Genomic DNA, 21593 nt, shown 5'->3' with positions numbered 1-21593 from the left:
CGGGAGGCGGGGCTCTCTTCCCCTTCCCTCCCTTCTCTTTCATAACAGATTTGCTTTAATAAAGCATATATGGATGGTATAATCTTTGGGTTATTCCTTCTGTTTTTTTTTTCTCATAGATTCTTCTCTCTCAAAGTAGCTAAGAAAGTACAATGGGAGTTCAAGGACTTTGGAAACTGCTTGAATGTGCTGGAAGACCTATAAACCCAGAAACGCTAGAAGGAAAAATCCTTGCTGTTGGTATCCTTCAAAAGTAAAGCTGAGGAACCAAATTTGTGAGGGAGATTATTTTAACTATTTCGTTTATTTCTGCATCATTAGCTTTTTTCTTTTTAAATCATGACAGTATCTTGATAAGTCAGCTTTAAGCTTTATAATATGGGGAATACTAAGCTTTTTTATCTTTTAAAAAAGAGACTTTTTAGTAGGTTTCTTGTGCAAGTGTTGGGCTATAGGATTTTGTGAAATAAATGTACTGCTTTCAGTAGGACTGTAAGATGAAGAAGTTTAAATACTTTTGCATTAACATTCCTATCACATATACATGGTTAAATGCTGAAAAGATGTGGGAAGAAGTTATCCTTCATTTAGTTGTAAATGTAACTGGGGAGATACTACTTGTGGCATAGTTGTTTCAACTCTGCGTTTTGTCCAGGGCGATAGGTGCAAGAATTTATTGTCTGAAGTTCGTAAGTATTTGGATAACCTTGGCTTCAATAAGCCAAGCCTGAAACAGCGGGCAAAAGCCTCTCAAATATGTGTACGTTATAGAAACTATTAAATGGTGTATGTGTAGGATAGCACATTTTTTTCTCTTAACGATTCTTTAAGATATCAGTATTTGGTTGAACCAAGCAATAAAGGGAGCCAGAGATCGTGGTGGTAGTTCTGTACGAAATGCTCACCTCCTCACTCTCTTCCATCGACTCTGCAAGTTGCTGTTTTTCCGAATTCGGCCTGTTTTTGTTTTTGATGGAGAGGCACCCCTTCTGAAGAGACAGACCTTGGTAAGTACCTTTGCTGAGTCATTGCAATGCAAAATAGGATGTACAGCTGTTGATTCAAAGTAGCCATTTTCAGTTTCCTTCTCATTCTTATGATTTTGAGCCGTGGAGGGCTTGAAGTGCACTGCTGTGCAGATGTTCTTTGCAATCCCAGTCTTGGTTACTGATGGGACCATGCAGCAGCTTCCTTTTGATGTATTCAGGTTTGAAAGCAGATTGCAGAGAGGTAGATGATGACATAAGCCTTAGTCTTGCTCCAGAATGGACCTGAACGCAACTCTTGCAAGCATATGTCTGCCCAGAAGCTGAAAACTATTCCCGAGTCCCACAGAGGAAACTGACATAGAGAGAGTTAGAGGATCTGGAGGCTTTGTCCCCATTGACACATGATGGATTAGGAATTGCTCATGGGCTCAGCGTACAACATTATTTCACTGGATGTGTATCTTCAGCATCCAGCAAAATCTCATTGGTGTTAATCTTATTTTCACAGGCTAAGCGAAGACAAAGAAAGGAGATTGCTGTCAGTGATTCCAAGAAAACTACAGAGAAACTCCTGAAAACATTTTTGAAGAGACAGATTATCAAAACTGCTCTTACAGGCAAAAGGCAAGAATAAAAAATATTTTCCCCTTGTTCATAAATTGTAATTACAATTATAACAATTATTACAATTGTGATTAACAATTATAATTATAGTTGTTTATAAATGGCTGGTAAGTTTTTATGTAGCTTTTAATCATTGTTGGTTTTTTTGCTTTTTTTTTCTTTCTCTAAGGAATGAAGCTTTGCCCAGTATTACACAAGTTCGAAGAGAAGGAATTGATGATATGTATGTATTGCCACCTTTAGAGGATGAAGAGAAGAACAGGTAGGTAAAATTAAGAAAAATAGCTTACATTGCTATAATAAACTCAGATAAAAGCATAAAACATATATTTTTGACACCGCTGAAAGCGTGGCAGCTTGATCCTGGTTTGCATCGCCTCATTTAGTAGTGTAGATGTGTTCAGTGGAACTAAGCTTTGTATGTACTTGTCAAACTTGTGACATCTTCTTAAATAATACTGAGTGGGAACGTGGAACTATCCGTTAGATTACTCTTTGCACATCTTGTATATACTTTTATGTACTTTTAATGCTGACCAAATAAGAATTGGGTAATGGTTTGAACAGCAACAGTTGTCTCAATCTAGTTTTAACTGAAGTGAGTCTGCCTTGCTTTCTGCTCACATAGTTTTAGCTTGTGTACATATTTATATGCATGTGCATGTGTGTTTGTATGTATAAGCGTACATATATGTGTGTACTTTGATGTTGTGTGTGAATTTTTATTGGTGAAGGAATGACTACTGTCCTTTTGCTTAAAATAGGAATTTTATTTTCTTAGGTAAATACCTCTTTTATCTTTGTGATTTTTAGCTCAGAGGAGGAAGATGAAAAAGAATGGGAAGCAAGAATGAACCACAAAAAGATGTTGCAGGTAAGTGCATCCTGGTTGCCCTGTTACTGTGAACAATCCTCTCATTCATGTGCTGTGCTTAAAAGACAAACAAAAAAGAAAAATAAAGGGTTTGGAGGTCTTACTATAGCATTACTTATCAAGCAAACAAGTAAATTTTAAGTATTCTCTGAATTCTTACTAATGAGGAACTACAAATGTAATTTTTGCTGCTATAATAGAGCAGAATAGGAATTTCTTATAGTATCTTCTTTTTTCACTACTTTCTCTGGACATGTGGAGAAGAAATTGGTTTTTGTAATGATATTAAGCGAAGTGTATGTGTTTGTGCACGTATGTATGCACATATAAAGCAGCATATTTAACAAAATTCCCACGCTTCTCCAAATATGGTTTGATATCGAAGCACTGTGGTCCTCAAGTTTTCACAGATAAGGTCTGTATTTCCTTCTGATGTTCTGATCTCATGGGAAGAGGAGAAAAGGAATAGGAAACCTAAAAAGGAGGCATAATGAATAATAAAATTATCTCTGCTTTCATCAAAGTGAAAAAGAAAAAAAACCAACCTATTGGCAATACTGTTTATCTTTGAAGTGGTTTGCATTCAGAAGAATCACCTCTTTGGAACGGTAAAATCAGACTAGTTGAGGCTATAGGCACTGCTTCTGTGATTTATACTAAATATATTTTTGTAAAAAGAATCAAACCAAGTTTTTCTATGTAGCGTACATCAGTAATTGTGTACTTTACGTTATTTTATTAGGTAGTAATGTTTTCTTCGCAGTATGGGAAGTAGCCACAAAGTTGTTGTTGGAATGATGCTCTAAATATTTTATTGTTCTTCGTGTGCTGTAATGTCAAATACAAGTTTATATTGTTTTCTGTTTTTATAGGAAGAGTTATGTGAAAATCCTAATTCTGTGGACATTGAATCAGAAGAATTCAACCAGCTGCCTCCAGAAATAAAACATGAGATCTTGACTGATCTGAAAGAATTTACAAAGCGAAAAAGAACATTATTTGAAGCAATGCCAGAGGTAATATTTAAAGTAATTTTCAAGCCATCAGAATGGAGCTATTGCCATTAATGCAGATGAGGACTACATACCAGCACATCTGGAAAGCTTTACCCCCCAGGCCTATTTAATAAGAGATGTGAAACTGAGGGGAGGAAAACACGCAATGAGATAATGACTCTTAACAGAGCTTTCGCGTGTGTCTGTTCAGAGCCCTGTCTCTTGGTTGCCACTAAAATTGGCAGAGCTCATTCAGTTTGACAGGAATGGAAATAATCATGCTGTGTCTCCTGCCTCATCAGCATTACACCAAAGATTTCAATTGCAAGAACATGCTACTGGTGTGGATAAACCATGCAGAAAGAATGCAGCTTAGATTTCAGACCCTCAGGTTGTTAGAGCAGCTGGCAGCTGGGAAAAGGCTTTTGTAGCTTAGGCAGATGTGTTACTAAAGCCATTCAGAGACAGTAAAGGAATTCTGTAGTGCCACTTCTACAATAGCTTTTCAGAGCACAGTTAGTTTTTAAAGTACAGTGTGTGCCAGATCAAATGAAAGCTTGTGCCCAAGTGTGAGCTAAGAATTACCGCCTTAAAACCATCTGTATGTGGATTTTGTTATAATCGCATTGTTTTTTAAGATGGAGACCAGCTTTGTTAGCCAGCTAAGTTTTTTTGGTCACTTCATTGAGATCTTGTTGTGTTTAGCAATCATTCTGAACAACCTCATGGTACTTTTTAGAATTGTGTGTTACCAGGCTAGTGTTGCTGTCAGTTGGTAGCGCAGCAGTCAGTTAAGGACAAATGTTGCCTGATTAAGGGAAACTCCTAAGCGGCTCTCCAGACCATGGGAAATGAACTTGCTTAAAAGGTGCAGCTGGTGGTATTTTATTTAAATTGACTTTTTTGTTGGTTTTGTGTTGTGTTTTTTTTTTTTTAAGGAGTCCAATGACTTTTCCCAGTACCAGCTTAGGGGTTTGCTTAAGAAAAGCAGCCTCAATCGGTGCATAGAAAATGTACAAAAAGAATTGAATCAGCAACACTCAGGTGAAATCCAAACACAGTATGAAAATGAAGGTGGTTTTGTGAAAGAAGTAGAATCTAGGAGGGTAGTCTCTGAAGACACTTCTCACTATATCCTAATAAAAGGTATGTTGGGTGTTAATTTTGTAAAAACTCTTGTTTGGTGTGTGCAGTTTGCAGCTGTCAGTTTTACGAAAAACCTGAGTATTGTTTACAGGTGCATGTAGCTGATATTTTGTATGAAATGTGCATTACTGTTAAACATAATTGTGATCTGTAAATGTGTAGAAAACTGGTTTATTAATCTTTATAGTATGATGATCATTATGTATAACAGAATGTTATTTTAAAGCAGTTTTTTTACTAAAAAAATAATTAACAAAAAACTTAATTTCAGGTATTCAAGCAAAAGAAGCTGTAACTGGAGACAAGGAAACTACTGCAGGACCCTCATCAAAAATACTTGAATTTATTAAATCAAATAAAATTAATGAATCTCCTGCTAATGCAAAGCTAGTTGCATCTGACAAGTTGCAGACAGAGAAAGTTGACAATGTGGTGACAGCACCACCCTCTCCTCGGACTTTGCTTGCTATCCAGGCAGCTATAGTGGAAAGCAGCTCAGAAGAAGAACTGGGGGATGAAGATAAAGGACAATTAAACGTGGTCCAATCTGTGAGAGAAGAAGGCAGTGTGTCTCCAAGAACGCTACGGGCAATTCAGCAGGCTCTGAGTGATGATGGTAAAAGGGAGGAAGTTGTTACTTTTAGAACTGATGAAGTGCTACCAGAAAGACGAGAAGTGAAGGGTTTTCTGCTTAGTAGCTCAGTTGAGGAGGATCAGATTCCTGAAGTTAATGAGGGAAAAAAAATACCTACATCTACAATTAATTCTTCAAACCAAGTGGTTATGCAAGATGCTGAATTTGAACAAAAGAGTCAGGAGTTGGAAAAAGACATTACACCCAAGGACACTAGTATATCCAGAGCTGAAAATTATTCTTGTATTGACAGTACTGGAAAAGACAAAGAAGATGTGGACAAAGAAGAAAATAGTTCCAAAATGGACTTAAATTCTTTGGGAGATAAGGATATAAACTTAGGCATCCAGAAGCCAAGCCGTTCCCCTGTACAAACTAGTATAGGGGCTTTGATTCATGCTGAAATGACAAGCCTTTCTAAAAACGAGAAAAACTTGAAAAATTCTGAAAATACAGAGGAAGTAATTTCGCAAACAGAAGAGAATGTATCTGATGTACAAAAGGATACTAAACCTTTTCCAGAAGCAAAAGGTCAGGAGGAGGAAAGAAAAGGGATATTGCAGTCTGAAGACAGTGATTCTGATGGTATGTGCTGCTTAATTTTGTAAAAAGGTAACAAAATGGGACCTCATTTTATTTGTAGTAAGTTGAAGTTAACCTTTCCTCCTGGTGAGAAGTGCTTTAAAATTCATCTATTCCTACGTATGTGGGAGGTGGGAAGAAAATGTGATCTGTTTTTACCCTGGGTATTACGTTTTATCGTTGAAACCTGAGTATACAGTACAGAGAGTCAGGAAAGCGTGCTGCTGTGTATGTTGAACGTAACTGTTGTATTAATGGTCAAACCATTTGGTTTCTAGTTTTACAATCCTTATATCTATTTCCTGTATATAGCAAAAAAAAAAAAGTCACTGCCCAAGTTAAAAACGCATACAAATACTGTTTTTTAAACAAGCAGCACGAAGTTAAAATCTTTATTTTCCTTTAATAGGGAGTTTTATTGAAGTGAATGCTGAAAGCAGTAGTGAGGCTGAGTTTTCTACTGAATATGATGAAAAACTGGACGATGAAACAGCACTTCCAGAAATGCAGACAGAGAGACATGATGCTGTCACACAGGACTTGCTGAAGGAGTCTGATGAAGTGCAGTTGGCAAACGATCAGAATGTTGAAAGAGAAGGTGATGATAAAGATGCAGTGGATGAGTGGCAAAACATCAGTTTGGTAACTCCTTGTTACTTGTTTTGAGCTAGTGATTAAGTGCTTTATCCCGAAGTAGTTTTTAAGGAAAACTATTGGACAGCTTCTTGCTGTTTCATTGCTTTCTTATCTATGTATTTAATTATACGAGGACTTCTTTTTCTTTAAAGCTGATGGTTAACCATAAGCTCTCTGGAATCAGAGTGAAACTTCAAGGCTTTAGCACTCTGATGAATAGACTTATCTCTGGTCTTATAATTTACTGCATTAGAGAAGCTATGACAACTTTCAAGTGTGAATTAGTGGAGCATATACTGTTGATGGGGTCGCAGTCACGACGAGAAAAACTTATCTACGCAGTTGCAGATCAGCAGGCACTTCTTTATTCACGGCGCTGGGGAGACGTAGAGGGTAGCTCCTCTAATTGTGCTCTGAAGCCCCTACCTTTTCACAGCCTATTTATACATTTTTAACAAAGTGAAATCATACGAGCATGCATAAGATTATCACCTTTACTCTGCTTCTCACCTTGATTGGTTCCCCACTATCGCGCCGTATAATACGTTGAATTACCCCATATGATTTTGACATAGAGAAAAAAAGAAAAGTTACGGCCTATTCTTATGATGGTCTGACCACAGCTATTATCCTTCATGCTATTGTCTAATTCTTCTCTTGAGCATGGTACGTACCTTCTCTAAGTACTTGTACACATGTATTTTGCAGTCTTTTTCTTAACTTTGTAGTTTAAACAAATACCTATTCTAACTACATAATCATCAACCCACTTTAACTACCTTGATCGGTCAAAGTGTCTTTTAACTCTACTGCTGAAACAAATACCTACTTTAATCGGCCAGAATTTTCTTGTGACTATAACAATACTATTACAATAACTATAGTTGGAGACTTAGTGCTTTACTTAACTAAGTATACCTGAATTGTTGAAATTATGAATATCTTATTTTATTTTTCAGGAAGAACTAGAAGGATTAGAAAATGACCTTTCTGCTGAGCAGAATATGCTTCAGGCTCAAAAACAGCAGCAGGAACGCGTCGCTGCTTCTGTAACGGGACAGATGTTCTTGGAAAGCCAGGTAGTACTCGTTGAATCATTTTGATTTGATACAGGTTTATATGGTCCTCCTTTCCAACCTAGTGAAACATTTTCTCAAAAGCTGTTAGTAAGTTTGCTTAATAATAGGTAGGGGATATATAACTGAGGTTAAAGAATGTATTCCATAAAAGCGAATTGTATAAAATGCATCAAAATACGTGTCTATCAAAACACCATCCAAAGGATGACTAGTCTGCCCGCTGTTTCCTGCTTGATATCAGTGTTTCTCATATGCTTTCATACTATTTTATGGTGACGACTGATTTTTTTGTTGTTGTTAGTTTGGATTTTTTGTTTGTTTTTTAACCTGCATCTTTATTTCTCGAAGCCCACATATTTGTAATGCATGGGCTTTGCTCCATGTTAAAGTAGCCGTTAAAGTAAGCACAATACTTAAGTATGCTTGTGTAATTAAGCTAGCAGATTCTCAAACTGTGTAGTAATAATTTGATCCAGTAGTGCTTGACTTATGTGGTGGTGCCTGCCTGATGTGAGTAAGTGGGATTCCTCCCTTGACTGTATTGTGCTTGGCACTTCTTAGCGGAAATTAAGGTTTGCTGTGAAATATTAAATACCTCTGAAGTGTGAGCCTACCAGTTCTGAGTCAAGCAGAAGTATAATAGAAATTCATTTTTCAGATGAAATAAGAAGTGATTCTCTCTGTCCTACAGGAGCTTCTCCGTTTGTTTGGCATTCCATATATTGAAGCTCCGATGGAGGCAGAGGCACAGTGTGCTATATTGGACCTTACTGATCAGACCTCTGGCACAATCACCGATGATAGTGATGTTTGGTTATTTGGCGCACGACATGTTTATAAAAATTTCTTCAGTCAAAACAAATACGTGGAATATTATCAATATGTTGACTTTCAGAACCAGCTAGGTAAGCCTCAGGTATTGATTTATTACATGCAATCTTTAATAAGACAGAGCTGCCATGTATCTCTTCTGAAGTTGTATTTCAGAGAATTTTGTGTATGTGTTACTACAGCATCTGTTCTTTGGAGACTCTCTAAAGACATTCAGTTGTGCTGCTGTTTTTACTGCCAGATGACCCCTGTGAATTTGCAGATACTAGTTACACTTGCATTTAATACACTGAATTAGTGTGATGATCGTCAAATGGAGGTATGAACAAACTACAGTACTGGTTTCTGAGTAAATATCAGCATGACTTTTCTGACATGGTAGGGAAAAATGTAATTTGGAAGTTAATTTTGGACAAACTGACACATTAATGTGTTAGAAGAGGATCTAGCATATGTATATCCTCTGTAAAAGGTTTTTCCTTTAGTTAATATTGACAGCATTTTTCTTCTTTCCAATTGCTCCTGTACCAGTCTAATCAAATTGTTGCTGATTATGTCGAACCATTAGACTTCACTGTCACGTAGTGTATTAAGGGAAGTATGAGCCAATTTTAACTTACATGTTGTTTAAGCAGAAGTCTGTTAAAGTCAGTTTTGACAATTTCAAAGTTGAGAGTGGCTATAGACTTAGAAATAATGTTTTCATGTCTTCGGCTTGTAAAATATCACAATGTTTTTATGTGGTGAAAAATCTGTCTTTGGCTGCTTCTTCCAGCAAACTGGGTGAAATATTTTTTTCGCCTTCTTGTGTCTACTTAGGTATGCTACTGTAGCTTACTTGGAAAGGATTGCTGTAAAAGCGTGTGTGTGATTTTTAGCTGCTATTAATGTGATAAACCAGAGCTTTTATTTATTTATTTATTGGGGAAAAATAGTCACCATTGGTCTTCATGTCACATTCCTCTGCAGTCTTGCACTTCTGCTCCTTTTCCCTGCATTGTGCTATTCTTCTTTCTTAGCAGTTGCTGATTATGCTGACTAACATGCCAATGGTCTTGCTTTGTGCGCTTAAACGCACATTCCTCCTTTTTTTCACTGTTTTAATTTTTTTACTATTATTATTTTTAAAATCTAAGCTCCTGAGGCTAGTCACTGAAAATCAGTCTGGTTGCCTCAGATCTTGTAGTGTACCAAGTAGAAGCAGTCAGCTGAGTTCTTCCTTCTTTCCAGCTATTTCACAGGCTCTTTTGGTTTACTTAGTAACTGCGCTAGTACAGAGCAAAAGACTTCCGGTTCAGGAACACAAGCATTGATATTACGGACTGGAATTCAAAACTGAGGACTTGGATATTTTATTTTTGATTTGGGAGTTACTGAAGTCAAGTCAGCGTTAGATGAAAGTAGGACACTAACTGGAGAAATATATATAAAATAATGTCTTTTAGATCTTAGAAACCCAGAATTTCCCAATGGTCTTTACATTGTAACATTTTAATTCTGGCAAGATGCATTTACCAGGTTAGCAGAGTTTAGCACAACTACTGGTGCTTGAGTATGCAGTAGCATATTGACGCTGCTCCAGAATATAATGTAGCAAATTCTGATGTTGAAATAAATGTAATTTTACAGAAATAATGCCCTTATGTTCCTTTTTGGGTTTTTTTTTTGCCTTTCAGATTATGTATTATTTTTTAATTTTTGAGAGAATGGATGCTGAATCCACTGGTTTTGCTTTCTTTGTGCACTTTCTTTTACAGGCTTAGATCGAAGCAAGCTAATTAATTTGGCATACTTGCTTGGAAGTGACTACACTGAAGGCATCCCAAATGTTGGCTTTGTAACGGCGATGGAGATTTTAAATGAATTTCCAGGACATGGATTGGATCCTCTCTTAAAATTTGCGTATGCTTTGTCAAACTTTGCTTTTTTGTCTCTTTGTAACATGAATGTTAGTGAATATACTGTGCTGCTGCTAAAGCACACAACAAAGCATATGACCATTGTTAAGGAGACTAAGTTAACTGTAAAATATGTGACTCCATTATATCACTATTTGAAATGGCAGGTAAATAAGGTGACAAGTTGATACAGCAATTACAGTGAGACTAATGAAGACAATAGAACAGCTGTAGAACTGTGCGACTGCCTCTGAGTTCATTGTGGAGCTGGATGCCTAATCGAGTGGAGGTTGTTTCTCCCTGAGTTTGTGAGAAGGTGCTGTAGCTTGCTCGTAGAGAAAAAGAGACTTGGTGAGTGAGGAATGGGTGACCTGGAGAGAGACAGACATGTACGCTGTGGGGAAGAGCAAGATTTGAAGAGGGCCAAACCAGTTGTATTGGTTAGAAGCTTTTGTTTTGTTTGTTTGTGTGATTTGTTTTTGTTTTTGTTTTGGTTGGTTGTTTTTTTAAAAAAACAAAAAAACCTTCAAAAATTATCATTATGTGTGGAACATCCCTCTCAAGTGAGACTGAATTTAGAGCCTTCTGAATTTAGGGCTTCTGGCAGCTTATGGGGAATCCAGGTGATGTTTGCAACTGTGAATTACAGTGGTTGCGATTACTGTATATGTTTTGTCTTTTTGTCTTTGAGTTTATGTGTCCCTTTGATCATTTTTATTTGGAAATTTCCTACCTCGTTTCATGCAGTAACTGAAGTAGGGAGGCTAATGAAGACAATAGAAATTAGTATGGTGGCTCTTGATATTCCAAATTTTGTTTTATGGAGGAAAATTACTACTTTCTTCTGTTTTTCAGTGCGTGGTGGACCGAGGCTCAGAAGAATAAGAAATTGAGACCTAATCCACATGATACCAAAGTCAAGAAGAAGCTGCGGGAGTTACAGCTTTCTTCAGGTTTCCCAAATCCAGCAGTGGCAGAAGCATACCTGAAACCTGTGGTGGATGAGACAAGGGGTTCGTTTGTCTGGGGAAAGCCTGATGTAGAGCAGATCAGAGAATATCCTTTTACTGCGTGGCAGGACTTGTTAGCTAAAAGCACTTGATTAACATTCGTAAGGCTCATTAGCAAGTCAGAGTGTCACTTAGAGTATTTTCTCTGGTTTTGTAGTAGAAGAGACCTTGAAGTAGAGTAACTTTCCTCCAGACATTGTTTATTTGAGGAAGTTTCAAAATAATTGAGGAAGTTTCACAAAATGCTAGTAGTAATATCCGTTTTGTGAAGTTCCTTAACTTTCCACACGTTCTGTCAGGATCACTTTGGCTGGACGAGGACAAAGATAGATGAAATCCTTTTGCCTGTGATAAAACAGCTGAATTTGCAGCAGGTAAAGTATAAAACTATGTACAGTTTAAAGGTAACTGGAAAATTGTAGAAGCAGCATTTTAAAACAAGCAGCAGGGCTTTAATCTAAAATACAATTCTCAGAAACTGGGATTTGGCCATACTGTTTTATCGTAATACATATTTTTAAAAAGTCCGTAAACTTACTTCTTCAGACTTTATTTCTGTATGATTTGCAAGGGCTATGAGGCATGCTATGTGATTTCAATTGTTGGTTTAGAATTTTGTTATCTGTCAGGCACCTATCTGAAGTCCAGGTTGCTTTTTCTTCTGGATGTAGCTGAAACTACAGGTACTCCAAGCATCTTTAGTATTTTTAAAAGACAGTGTACTGTCTCTAGAAATGATTTATAGAAACGCCCCTAAGATTTTGGTGAAGTGTGACTGACCATTGGGTACCGTCCATGTCCTTTGAGGAGGAGTGGAGTCTGAACCATTGAGCAAGTGCCCATTAATAATATTACTCTAATTTCCAAACAAGTGTTCTGTCAACTTTAATAAAACTTAAAAGTGCATAGTGGTGTGTGCTGTGATACTGTGAAAGTCAGTTGTAAAACTGATCACCTAAAGTCAGATTCTTTTCTCCTTTTGCTGGAAGCAAGATAGATCTGTGGTCTAAACCAGTCATGTAGTTCCTCTCCCACACTCAAAGGAGTGAAAGGTACCAAACTCTATAGTTAAATCCATGTACTTTCAGGTTGACTGGAACATCCTTTGCAAGCATCTGTGTGTGTCTCTTAGACAATTTCAGGGAGAATACAGAGGACTAGCTTAGTCTATACAGCAAGCCTAGCTGTGGTTAAATAACACAGACTCATTGTGTGTGGCTACTTCTAGTTGTACAATTAAATCTTGATACTGTGGCAGCATGTGTTACAGTGAACTTGAGTCAAATGGCATTTTGTTGCACTAGTGTATGCAAGTGTAAAGTGCACTTAAAACCTTTGCTTTGTAAACATTCTGTTGTTTTAACAGCTTGAAGCTAAGGATGCGTTTATAAGGGCATACTTAAGAGTGCTACAGAGATTCTATGTATTAAGGTTGAAAATAGCAACATATGTCTAAGCAGCAGCAGCACAAGTTTATAAAATTTCACTGGAGTTTGTTTAATTACTTAGTTTCTGTAAAGGTTGTTGTTGCATAATTATACAATAAAGTATAAGTATTACTGTAATTGTCTTACTGTTCACTTCTATTTGGATGCAGACTAATTTCATTGGTCCTTTGTCCTGCTTTAATTTGGGATGTTTTCTAGTATAGCTGAGATAACAACTGAATTACCATCACAAAAACATCCAAAGGTGTTTCTCTGTTTTATTTTTTATAGACTCAGCTTCGTATTGATTCATTCTTCAGACTAGAACAGCATGAAAAACAAGCTATTAAAAGTCAGAGACTACGTAGAGCTGTGACTTGTCTGAAGAGAAAGGAAAAAGAAGAAGCTGATGAAATTCGGGAAGCCACTGCTGCTATGAAGATTGAACTTAAACAGCATAAGGAAAAGAAAGGGCAAAGTACTGTGGGCTGTGCAAATCGTCAAGCTGTGGTGGCAACAGAAGTTCAAAGTGGAAAGAGAAGAAAGCATTCAGATTCCAGAGAAGAATGTTTATATGGAGGTGGTTTTCTTGGAAATTTGAATCTTTCAGAAGCTTCTAGTGACTCCTCAGTAGAGGAATTGGAAGGCAGAGGTTTAGGCAAGAGCAAAAGGAGGAAAAATGTCTCTGCAGTGGAGACAGCAGACCATAAAGAGAAAAAGGGGTGCAGTAGCTCAAGTGATGAGGATGAAGAACTGGGAAACGTAGTCATGGTGACTGCCAAACCTGTGTTTGAGGGTAGAAAAAAGAAATCATGGAGTATGAGAGGAAGAAAAAAGAAAAGGTCGTAAAGAAAAAATGTCTTAAAAAAGAGAAACTGTGAGCATGTGGTTTTTTATGACTTGAGCTTTGTAAATATTCAAATGAATTTTTGATAAATAATAAATTATCCCTATTTGTCATGCATTTTGTGTCCAGAACTTAAATAAGAGGGATTTTAAAAGATGGAAAAAAAAAATTGGCACATTTACTCATAAAGACCTACACTGGTATAAGTTTTCTGTTTTGAGATTTTAAAACTGAGCCCAACGTGATGTCCATTTGTTTGCATTCTGACTGAGGTGAGACAGCTGTTAAAAATCACATACAAACTGTTGCTTTCTTAACTTCAAACTGAAACAAAATTTTAAAGTAACTTGCATTATTTCTAGGTACTGAGAGAAGGAAAATCAGTTCAATTGGTGGTGGTTTCTGTATTCCCTTCACTGTGCCTGTCTCTAAAGTTCTGTGCTCAAAGTTATGTTACTTTTCAAATTATTCCTGAGATGATGTAAGCCCTCGTAAAATCTCATGGAAAATCATACAATACAGCAAGACCATATATAATCCTTATAATTGTTTATGTTCTTAATCTAAATGTCACATTCCTAACTTGGGAGTTACACGACCACATTCAAAGACAGAATTTGTCTGCAAAAGTGATGTTCAGAGGTACCAACTTGAAGCACTCATGTTGGGTTAATTTGTGAGAGAAGCAGTGTGTTAGGCTCAGACTTCCCCCCACCTCACTTGTCCCTCTGAAAGGTTGTAGAATTTATTTATAGCTTCTGTGGATTAAAACAGAAAAGCACTGAATGCTGCCAGTCGTACTTGGGTTCTTATGTTACATTTTAGTCCTGCTCCTTGCTTCTTTTGTCTCCTCATTTAGTATTTCTACTTTATTTCTCATTGTTTCATTGTTTGAAAGTCCATAGAATTAAGTTTCATATGAGACATTAGCCTCTCCTAAAAGGATGAAGGGCTGCAGTGAATTGGGTGGAATTGAAACCTCACAGTTGCAGAGTCTAATACTTCATGTACAGTGTTTACTGGGCAAGAAATATCCCTTTTTTATACTGCCTTTGTAAAATAATATCATTTTTGAAGCAAATTCTCAGCCTGGACAGACAGCTTACAGCAGCATTTTGCAAATCACTCATTAGCGTTACTGGATTTTGCTTTAAAAGTGTAGATTGGGTCTTGGTGATTTGTTTGGTATTTTCTAAATGTAGAAGAGCTCCTATGAATTTCTCCTACCAAGTATGGCAAAGTATGGAGACCTTCAGTCCCCTGTAGGGCTTACAGTATTTTTGTACAATAATTTATAATATTTCAATGGAACCTAGAAACCCCAGTTGACGTTGAAGTCTAATGTTGTTAAAAACTGGGTAAAGTAGGAGGCGGTTCCTGTCCTGAATCAATTACAGTCTAAAGAAGAGAAGTCTTAAAGACGCCTGTATTGGTTCCCATGGCAGTGTTTGTGACCTGTTGAGCAAGCATACACCTTGCATGTACAAAAGAGGAGTGGCGTGTGTGTATTTATACACATTGACAGTTGTCTCATGAGGTAAAGTGGGCCAGGATTTGGGAGGTTGTGTACCTTGTTACAGCTTCCATTCCAAGGTGGGCATGCATTTCTATATCCCTGCCACAAATGCACCCCTCCCCATTTGCAAATTGTGCTTGGAAGCCCCTTTGGCTCTGAAGAATGTAATTTAGCTCTTTGGCTACTTTTTAGTAGAAATGAGTGGTTGCTAACATAGTGTCACCATCTTATTTTTGTAAAAAAAAAAATGTACTCCAAAGCTGGTTGGTTCATTGGTTGGAGCTCCCTTGACTGCCTGCTGCTGTTATGAATACTGCTCCCTTACGTAAGGGACGGGGGCGTGTGGTGCCCGCCTGGTGTTCGTGCTGCAGCTGTCGGGATTCATTATTGCTGCTGCTGTGGGGATGTTGGCAATGTGTGACACACGCTTCAGGGCACACTTCTGCCTGCCACCGCCGGGGACCGGGCAGATAAGGACTTCTCTATTTGAGTACCATCTCATCTTGGAAAGCTGCGAGAGATTCAGGTAACGTTGATGGAGGCGCAGTGGGGTGCCAGTGTGTCTTTTACTCCAAAGTGCTTTGTATCATTTACTTTAAACAGCGTAACTCACCATAACTCAGCGTCTGAGCTGCTCTGCACTGTTTAGTTGCTGGTAGTCCTCCTGAATTCTTATGTTAAGTCAGACAGGTTGTTGTGTGGTTCGGTGTACCTCAAAGGATACTTTTAGAAGGGGGGAAAAATGTAAAGGACCTCAAAATACCAGGTTTTTCCTTTTTAGGGTGATTTTATAGTGTAGCATTGCTTGTCCTTCAGAGTGTAAAGCGACTGGTTATTAGCTCATTTTCATCTTCTAATAAGAAGAAAATTTATCTTTTTTATACTTCTGAGGTAGATGACAAGCTGATGGAGGCATATAACATTCACTGCTTCAAGACTCAGTAGTCTCTAATGCTACTTGGTATTCTGAAGATGCATACAAAGACTTTGAATCCTACTGAATATCTTTTTTTCCCCCCCCCCTATGTTATGATGTTACTATTGCTAAGTTCATAGATAGACATAAATATAATAGCTGTATCTTTGTTTTACATGTTATGGTAATGTGTAGAAGCCCCCTAAGTTGTTTTCCACCTCCAAACAGGTTAATGGTTGCTGTCACTGTGGTGGGAAATTTAAACACTAAATCTGTGTGTCTTTTATAGGGTGAAATCAAGAGAGGATGGTGCCTCCTCTCTAACACCATAGGGCTGTTCTATGCTGTCCTCTTTCATCTGATGTTTTGAGAGGAAAACCTTCCTAAGGTGCTGCACTGTGAGGAAGTTTCCTTGATATTCGATATGTGTTTTTACTTTAATTGATTTTTTTTATTTAATAAATGAAGCTACTTCTTTATTCATTCCCTTATTTAGTTGCATCCCTACTGAGTGTTAAGCCATCTGTAGTGTATGCTGCCTGTAACCATTCCTACAAAGTCAGTCAAATTTCCATATAGCAGTGCAAGAGCTTTAAAAATTATCAAAGCAATGATTTTTTTTTTATGAATGCAGTGTTTTTCTGATTTTAAAATATCAAGAATTGGATATTTGTTGTCTGTCTGTTTTGCTGCAGTCAGCTGAAAATTTTAATGTCCTTTTCCTATTACATTTTTTCTCCCGAGTCTGCATGTTGTGTCTGTTTATATGGGCACATACGTACTCTGTTTGCATGTTATCTATAGAACCTGCTTCCTTCTTATTCTCATGTGCAACTTTTACTAATAAGTTGTTCCCTTCCCTTCCAAGCCAATTAATTCAAACAAGATTAGATCCTTTTGGTGCATTTTTTTCTTCTCTTTCAGACATTTGTCACTGCTTTGCCTTTCAATCATTTATAAGTCTACCAACCCTGATTTGAATTGGTTCTAATTTTAAAATTTCATAAAATAGTTTTAAGTGTTTATTGAAGCTTGGTTTACTTTTTTTTAATCTACATGTTTTTCCCCTCTTTGAGAGTGGAACAGTTGAACTAGTTTGCTACGTCTGGTTCTTTATGCTTTGAATATTGTTCCTTATTTGTCTACATGTCTATATTATCAAAGTAAATTATAGAATGCAAAAATAATTATAGAATGCAAAAATAATTTCAATTTTTTTGTGAAGTGTTATGTGGGGAAAATGAAGTAATTTTATTCAGGCAGGCTTCTGTTTTTCCCAGGTTTTGCGCCATAGTATGGATTTGACATCATCACAACATAATGTACAAAATGAACTGATAAAAGAATTTGAAAGACAAGAAGGTAAAATTTTTCTTACTTCCCTGTATTTTCTTTTTGCCTTTAGGGATATTGTTAAGTATAAGGAACAAGGTGACAAAGAGCTATCTCCTCATTAATTTTTTCTGAAGAAGTTTCTTTATGGCACTTGTACAGAAAATACAGCAGAGAGCTGTTGTGTTATTCTATCTATGCAGTAAGTATCTGCCATGCCGGCATACTCTGGTCCTGGCTGTTTCCTTCCAGTGCCTGGCATCCAGCCTCCAGCTATTTGCTTGCAATAGGTTCCAGGGAATGAAGCTGGGACTATGACCAAGCTATTCAGGAAAGGTTTGTTTGCGAAGTGTCAATTAGGGAGAACTGCTTATTACAAGTTTGGTTTCTTTTTAGACAGCCTCAAACCTAATCTTCAAGTATCTTCAGGGGCAAGTTCATGGCTGCACATCTTGAAAGATCCTAAAGCATCACGAATAATCTCCTTTTAGGGACATCCAGGAGTAGACAAGGTTTTAGGGCAAGTGCGTGTGCTGTTTTGGGATAGGGTCTACAGCTGAATGTGAAAGAAGGAGTTTTTAAAAAATTATTTTGTTTTTAATAGCATTTTTGTTTAAAATCTCATTTGAGTCTTGGTACACGTAGGGTCTGGCTTTTGGGCTTTTTCGATTTTTCAGGCGAGCTCAGTGTCCAGTCTTGCTTCGCTACCTGTTCAGCGAGGCAAGGTGGAGCTTTGGGCATAACTGCAATACTTGGAATTATTTGCTTATTGAAACTAATGTTTATTATTTTGCTTTCAGATAGTTTTTTTTTAAAGTAACCCAAACCTTCTCTGGAAAGCTGACATTGTACATGAAGGTGGCTGACAGGAAATGGTATAGATTGCAGTTCCACAGAGCACTGTTCAAATGCCTTAATCTGGAGATTTTCTTACATGCAGTTACCTTTGCTATCGTGGAATTCTAACTTGAACAAAGAGCTCACGTTGATCCTATGCCATGAAGCATGATTTTTTGGGGAAGAAATATCTAGGTGTATAAATATTAAAGAAAGAACTGCTAAAGACTGAAATATTGATGACTGTCATTATGTATTCTGTAGTACATGAAGGCTACATCAAGTACATAGTACATCAAGTTGCACAGGCATTTCTATGCTTCTGCAAGCTTGGCTCTCTAATACTGATGCCCTCTTTGTGAGGATTCAGGGCAGGGAGGCATGAGTCTTCATGTAATTTCTTTAGCTTTTGAATTATGAAAACAAATTGAGTTCTGGGGCATTAGGTCAATGTGTGCAAAATTAGTCAGTAGGGCAGAATCTTTACATCAAATGCAGAAATATATTCCTCTTATCTAACAGAATAACTGTGTTGATAGCAATAGCAAGTAGTTCTCTTTCACATCTAGAAACACTAGTTTAAGAGGATGAGGAGACATGAATGGAAAATGAGATATCTTTACGGTTGCATCTGACACCAGGCTTTGGCATATTAAATTCCATGCCAGGTCCTGGAGATATGAAGGGTGATGAACCTGCTGCATGGAGTCTTACCTGCTCCATTACCCTGAGCCTGTGCCTTCCTTGTTCTCATGCTTTTCCTCTGCTACCTTTCTCATTCCCACTTCATTAACTTCACCTACCCAGTCTCAATCTCTGTTTCTCAGGATTCTTATTCCAGTTCAGTTTCTCTGCAAGTTCCATTCTGAGCTCTTTGTATTTGCTGCCTTCCTTATCTTAATTAGCTTGTCACAAGTTCTTCGGGTTAAAACTCCTTATTCTTGCTATGAATCCCCTATTACTACTGGTTCTCAGTTAACAGGTAAGTCCTCACCCAATCTGACCTTTCCTGGTGTCTTTATCCAAGCACACCTGCATTGTTAGATTTCTCTTTTTCTCATTGTTCCTCTCTTGCTTTGTCTTGATCATTAGCTTTAGTTCTTCTTGGCTAAACTTTTGAGATTAGATTCTGCCACTCCCTTTTTCATTTTTTTGGGATACTAAATTAATTTACCATAGTTGCATTATTTAAATGCACCCCAGAAAAAATTTTATCTCTGAGACAAAAGGAGGAGACCAAGTTTGAAAGACGTACTTGTCCTTGATGCTCCATCGTCTCGCTTCACTTGGCCACGGCTCAGTTTTTAATCCAGAAATATCTGAGTAAATGCTGACCTGGTAACCTTCACATATCTCCTGACATTTTACAAGAGGCACACTCCTACTCACCCTGGTTAACAGAGGTCCTAATTGGTGGCAATTCCTGCCATCATTTCAAGTCTCTGGGTGGAGTCCAGAAAGGTGCCTTAAGTGGGACATAGTTGGAATGGAGGCAAGTGAGAAGAAGCCGAACACCGTAACTAAGAAGTTAAGATATTCAGTTGGGAAGAGGGAGTTAGTTAGTGTCTCATTCCTATTTCCTGGGTTACTTTTAAAGACACTCCTTATCTTTGTCACTCCTGTCCCCACTGACACTGTTCCATTGACTCCAGTGACTTTGCTATAAAATGTTTTTCACATCCTGGGACCAGAGTGTGGAACCCAAGTCTACCTCTTCACAGCTGAGTGTCCCGTTCATATCTGGGCTTTTTCTTGCTTGTTGTCCTTCTAGCATGACTCTTGCAGTCTTGCTTCGGTGGTGATGGAGGGGAAGAGAAGCACCTGGTTCTTGGAGGGTGGCTGGAACACAACTCTCAGGTGAGTGAGTTGTGAATTTGAATCCTTCTGAGGAAGGTCCAGCACACAATTCCTCCATTTCCTGAGTGCCTAAAATTGCTGAACCATTCTTTATATAGTGGACTTTGCAATTAACAGCGTTGGATAAAATATGAACCTATTTATACTATATAAAAAAGACACATTTACTGTATCTTCCCACCACCTATCTTCCCTTCTTTCATCTTCCTTTTTTCTTGTCTCTTAGCTTTGAATTACGTTTGTATCTTTCAAAACAAGCAAACAAACAAACAATTGCTTCCATTAATTCTCATCTCAAAAGCATTAACCCCCCACCAAACTCATGGAAGTCACGCCATTAGTTACCAACATATTTTTTATCCACTGCAGGATTGACTTGAAGTATCAGAACTTAAATTCTACTCCCTCTTAGGCAGCCAGCTGCTTACAAACAAACAAACAAAACACTAAAAGAGATCTAAACTGCACCTTCACTGCTAATCAGAATAGTCTACAAAATACCTCTTCTCTGAGTTTACCTCTTGGCTATCTTACAGTAACTTATCTCTCAGCTCTTTTTTTTGAGAGTGGCAGCATTCAAATACTGTACTGAACATCAAGTGTACTAATTCGAATTAACATTTCTCTGTTCCTTTTCTCTTCCCCCAACAAGTAGGCCTGCTTTTGCTGAAGACATTACTAAACTCACATGGAAGCTTCTTGTGTATGGATAGAACAGCAGTTGAAGGCAACACTCAAATAATCAAAGTATTCATTAACTCTGCAGAGAAGTCTGTAACATATTCTTCACTCTCAGCCATGTGCTTATCTTTCCTGTTTTCACACCTTTCCCCTTTGCAGTAGCTGCATTTCAGTAATAAATTAAATATTTCTCAAATCCCACATGAGAAAGGTAGTACGTCTGCATGGATTGGTTGTGTTACTTTCAGGTCCTTTCCTCAAAGAAATATTTTAGAAACGCAGAATTATTGGTAGGGGAAAATTGGCAGGCATTTTGTTGAGTCTCTTCTGTTCTGCTGGCTGTGGTATCTGTCATGTTCTGGCAAGTCATACAAGGAGGTAAGAGCCTTCAGTGGCACAAAGCCCTCTTGACCCAGCAAGGTAAAAGATGTGAAAGATTAGACTAGACAATGGCTTCCAGTGCCTAAATTACTCATCCAAAGCCTTCCTATCCATCATGAAGTTGGCTGTCGGTCTTTTATAATGTACATTAGACCATCTAATTTAAGAACACAGTCTACTTTTGTAGTCAAAGGGAAATAATTTAGTTATCCTTAGAGATTAAATAGCTGCAGAGCCTAGACCTCAAGATGTTTTCAATGACAGACAAATGTGATGAAGTAACAAGGGAGGTACTTGGCACATTTGAATTCATTATGTGTTCATGAGATAATCTGACTATGGTATGTCTATTTTCAGCCTTCTAATGGTTTTTGATGACTCGTGACTTGGATAGTGCTGGGATATCAGACTGGATACTGTGAGCATACCCCTCTCATGTTCTTGTCTCCTCATGCTCTGAGCTAAGTGCGTCTGTCTTTGGCTGAGAAAAAGCTGCCCATG

General features: G+C 37.7%; 1 protein-coding gene across 1 annotated transcript; it reads left to right on the top strand.

The window, feature by feature from the left end:
• Positions 1-152: 152 nt before the first annotated feature.
• On the top strand, positions 153-13574 carry ERCC5 (excision repair cross-complementation group 5). The gene is made up of 15 exons (XM_010180099.1): positions 153-240; positions 832-1007; positions 1498-1613; positions 1783-1875; positions 2427-2487; positions 3360-3503; positions 4421-4628; positions 4900-5847; positions 6254-6486; positions 7440-7559; positions 8251-8464; positions 10148-10292; positions 11144-11344; positions 11588-11672; positions 13017-13574. Exons 1-15 carry the CDS (start codon positions 153-155, stop codon positions 13572-13574), a joined length of 3390 nt encoding a protein of 1129 aa, XP_010178401.1.
• The last annotated feature ends 8019 nt before the right edge of the window (positions 13575-21593 follow it).

This window comes from Mesitornis unicolor, unplaced genomic scaffold (genome assembly GCF_000695765.1).
Source record: "Mesitornis unicolor isolate BGI_N332 unplaced genomic scaffold, ASM69576v1 scaffold26062, whole genome shotgun sequence".
NCBI lineage: Eukaryota > Metazoa > Chordata > Aves > Mesitornithiformes > Mesitornithidae > Mesitornis > Mesitornis unicolor.
This window is presented reverse-complemented; position numbering and strand designations above follow the sequence as displayed.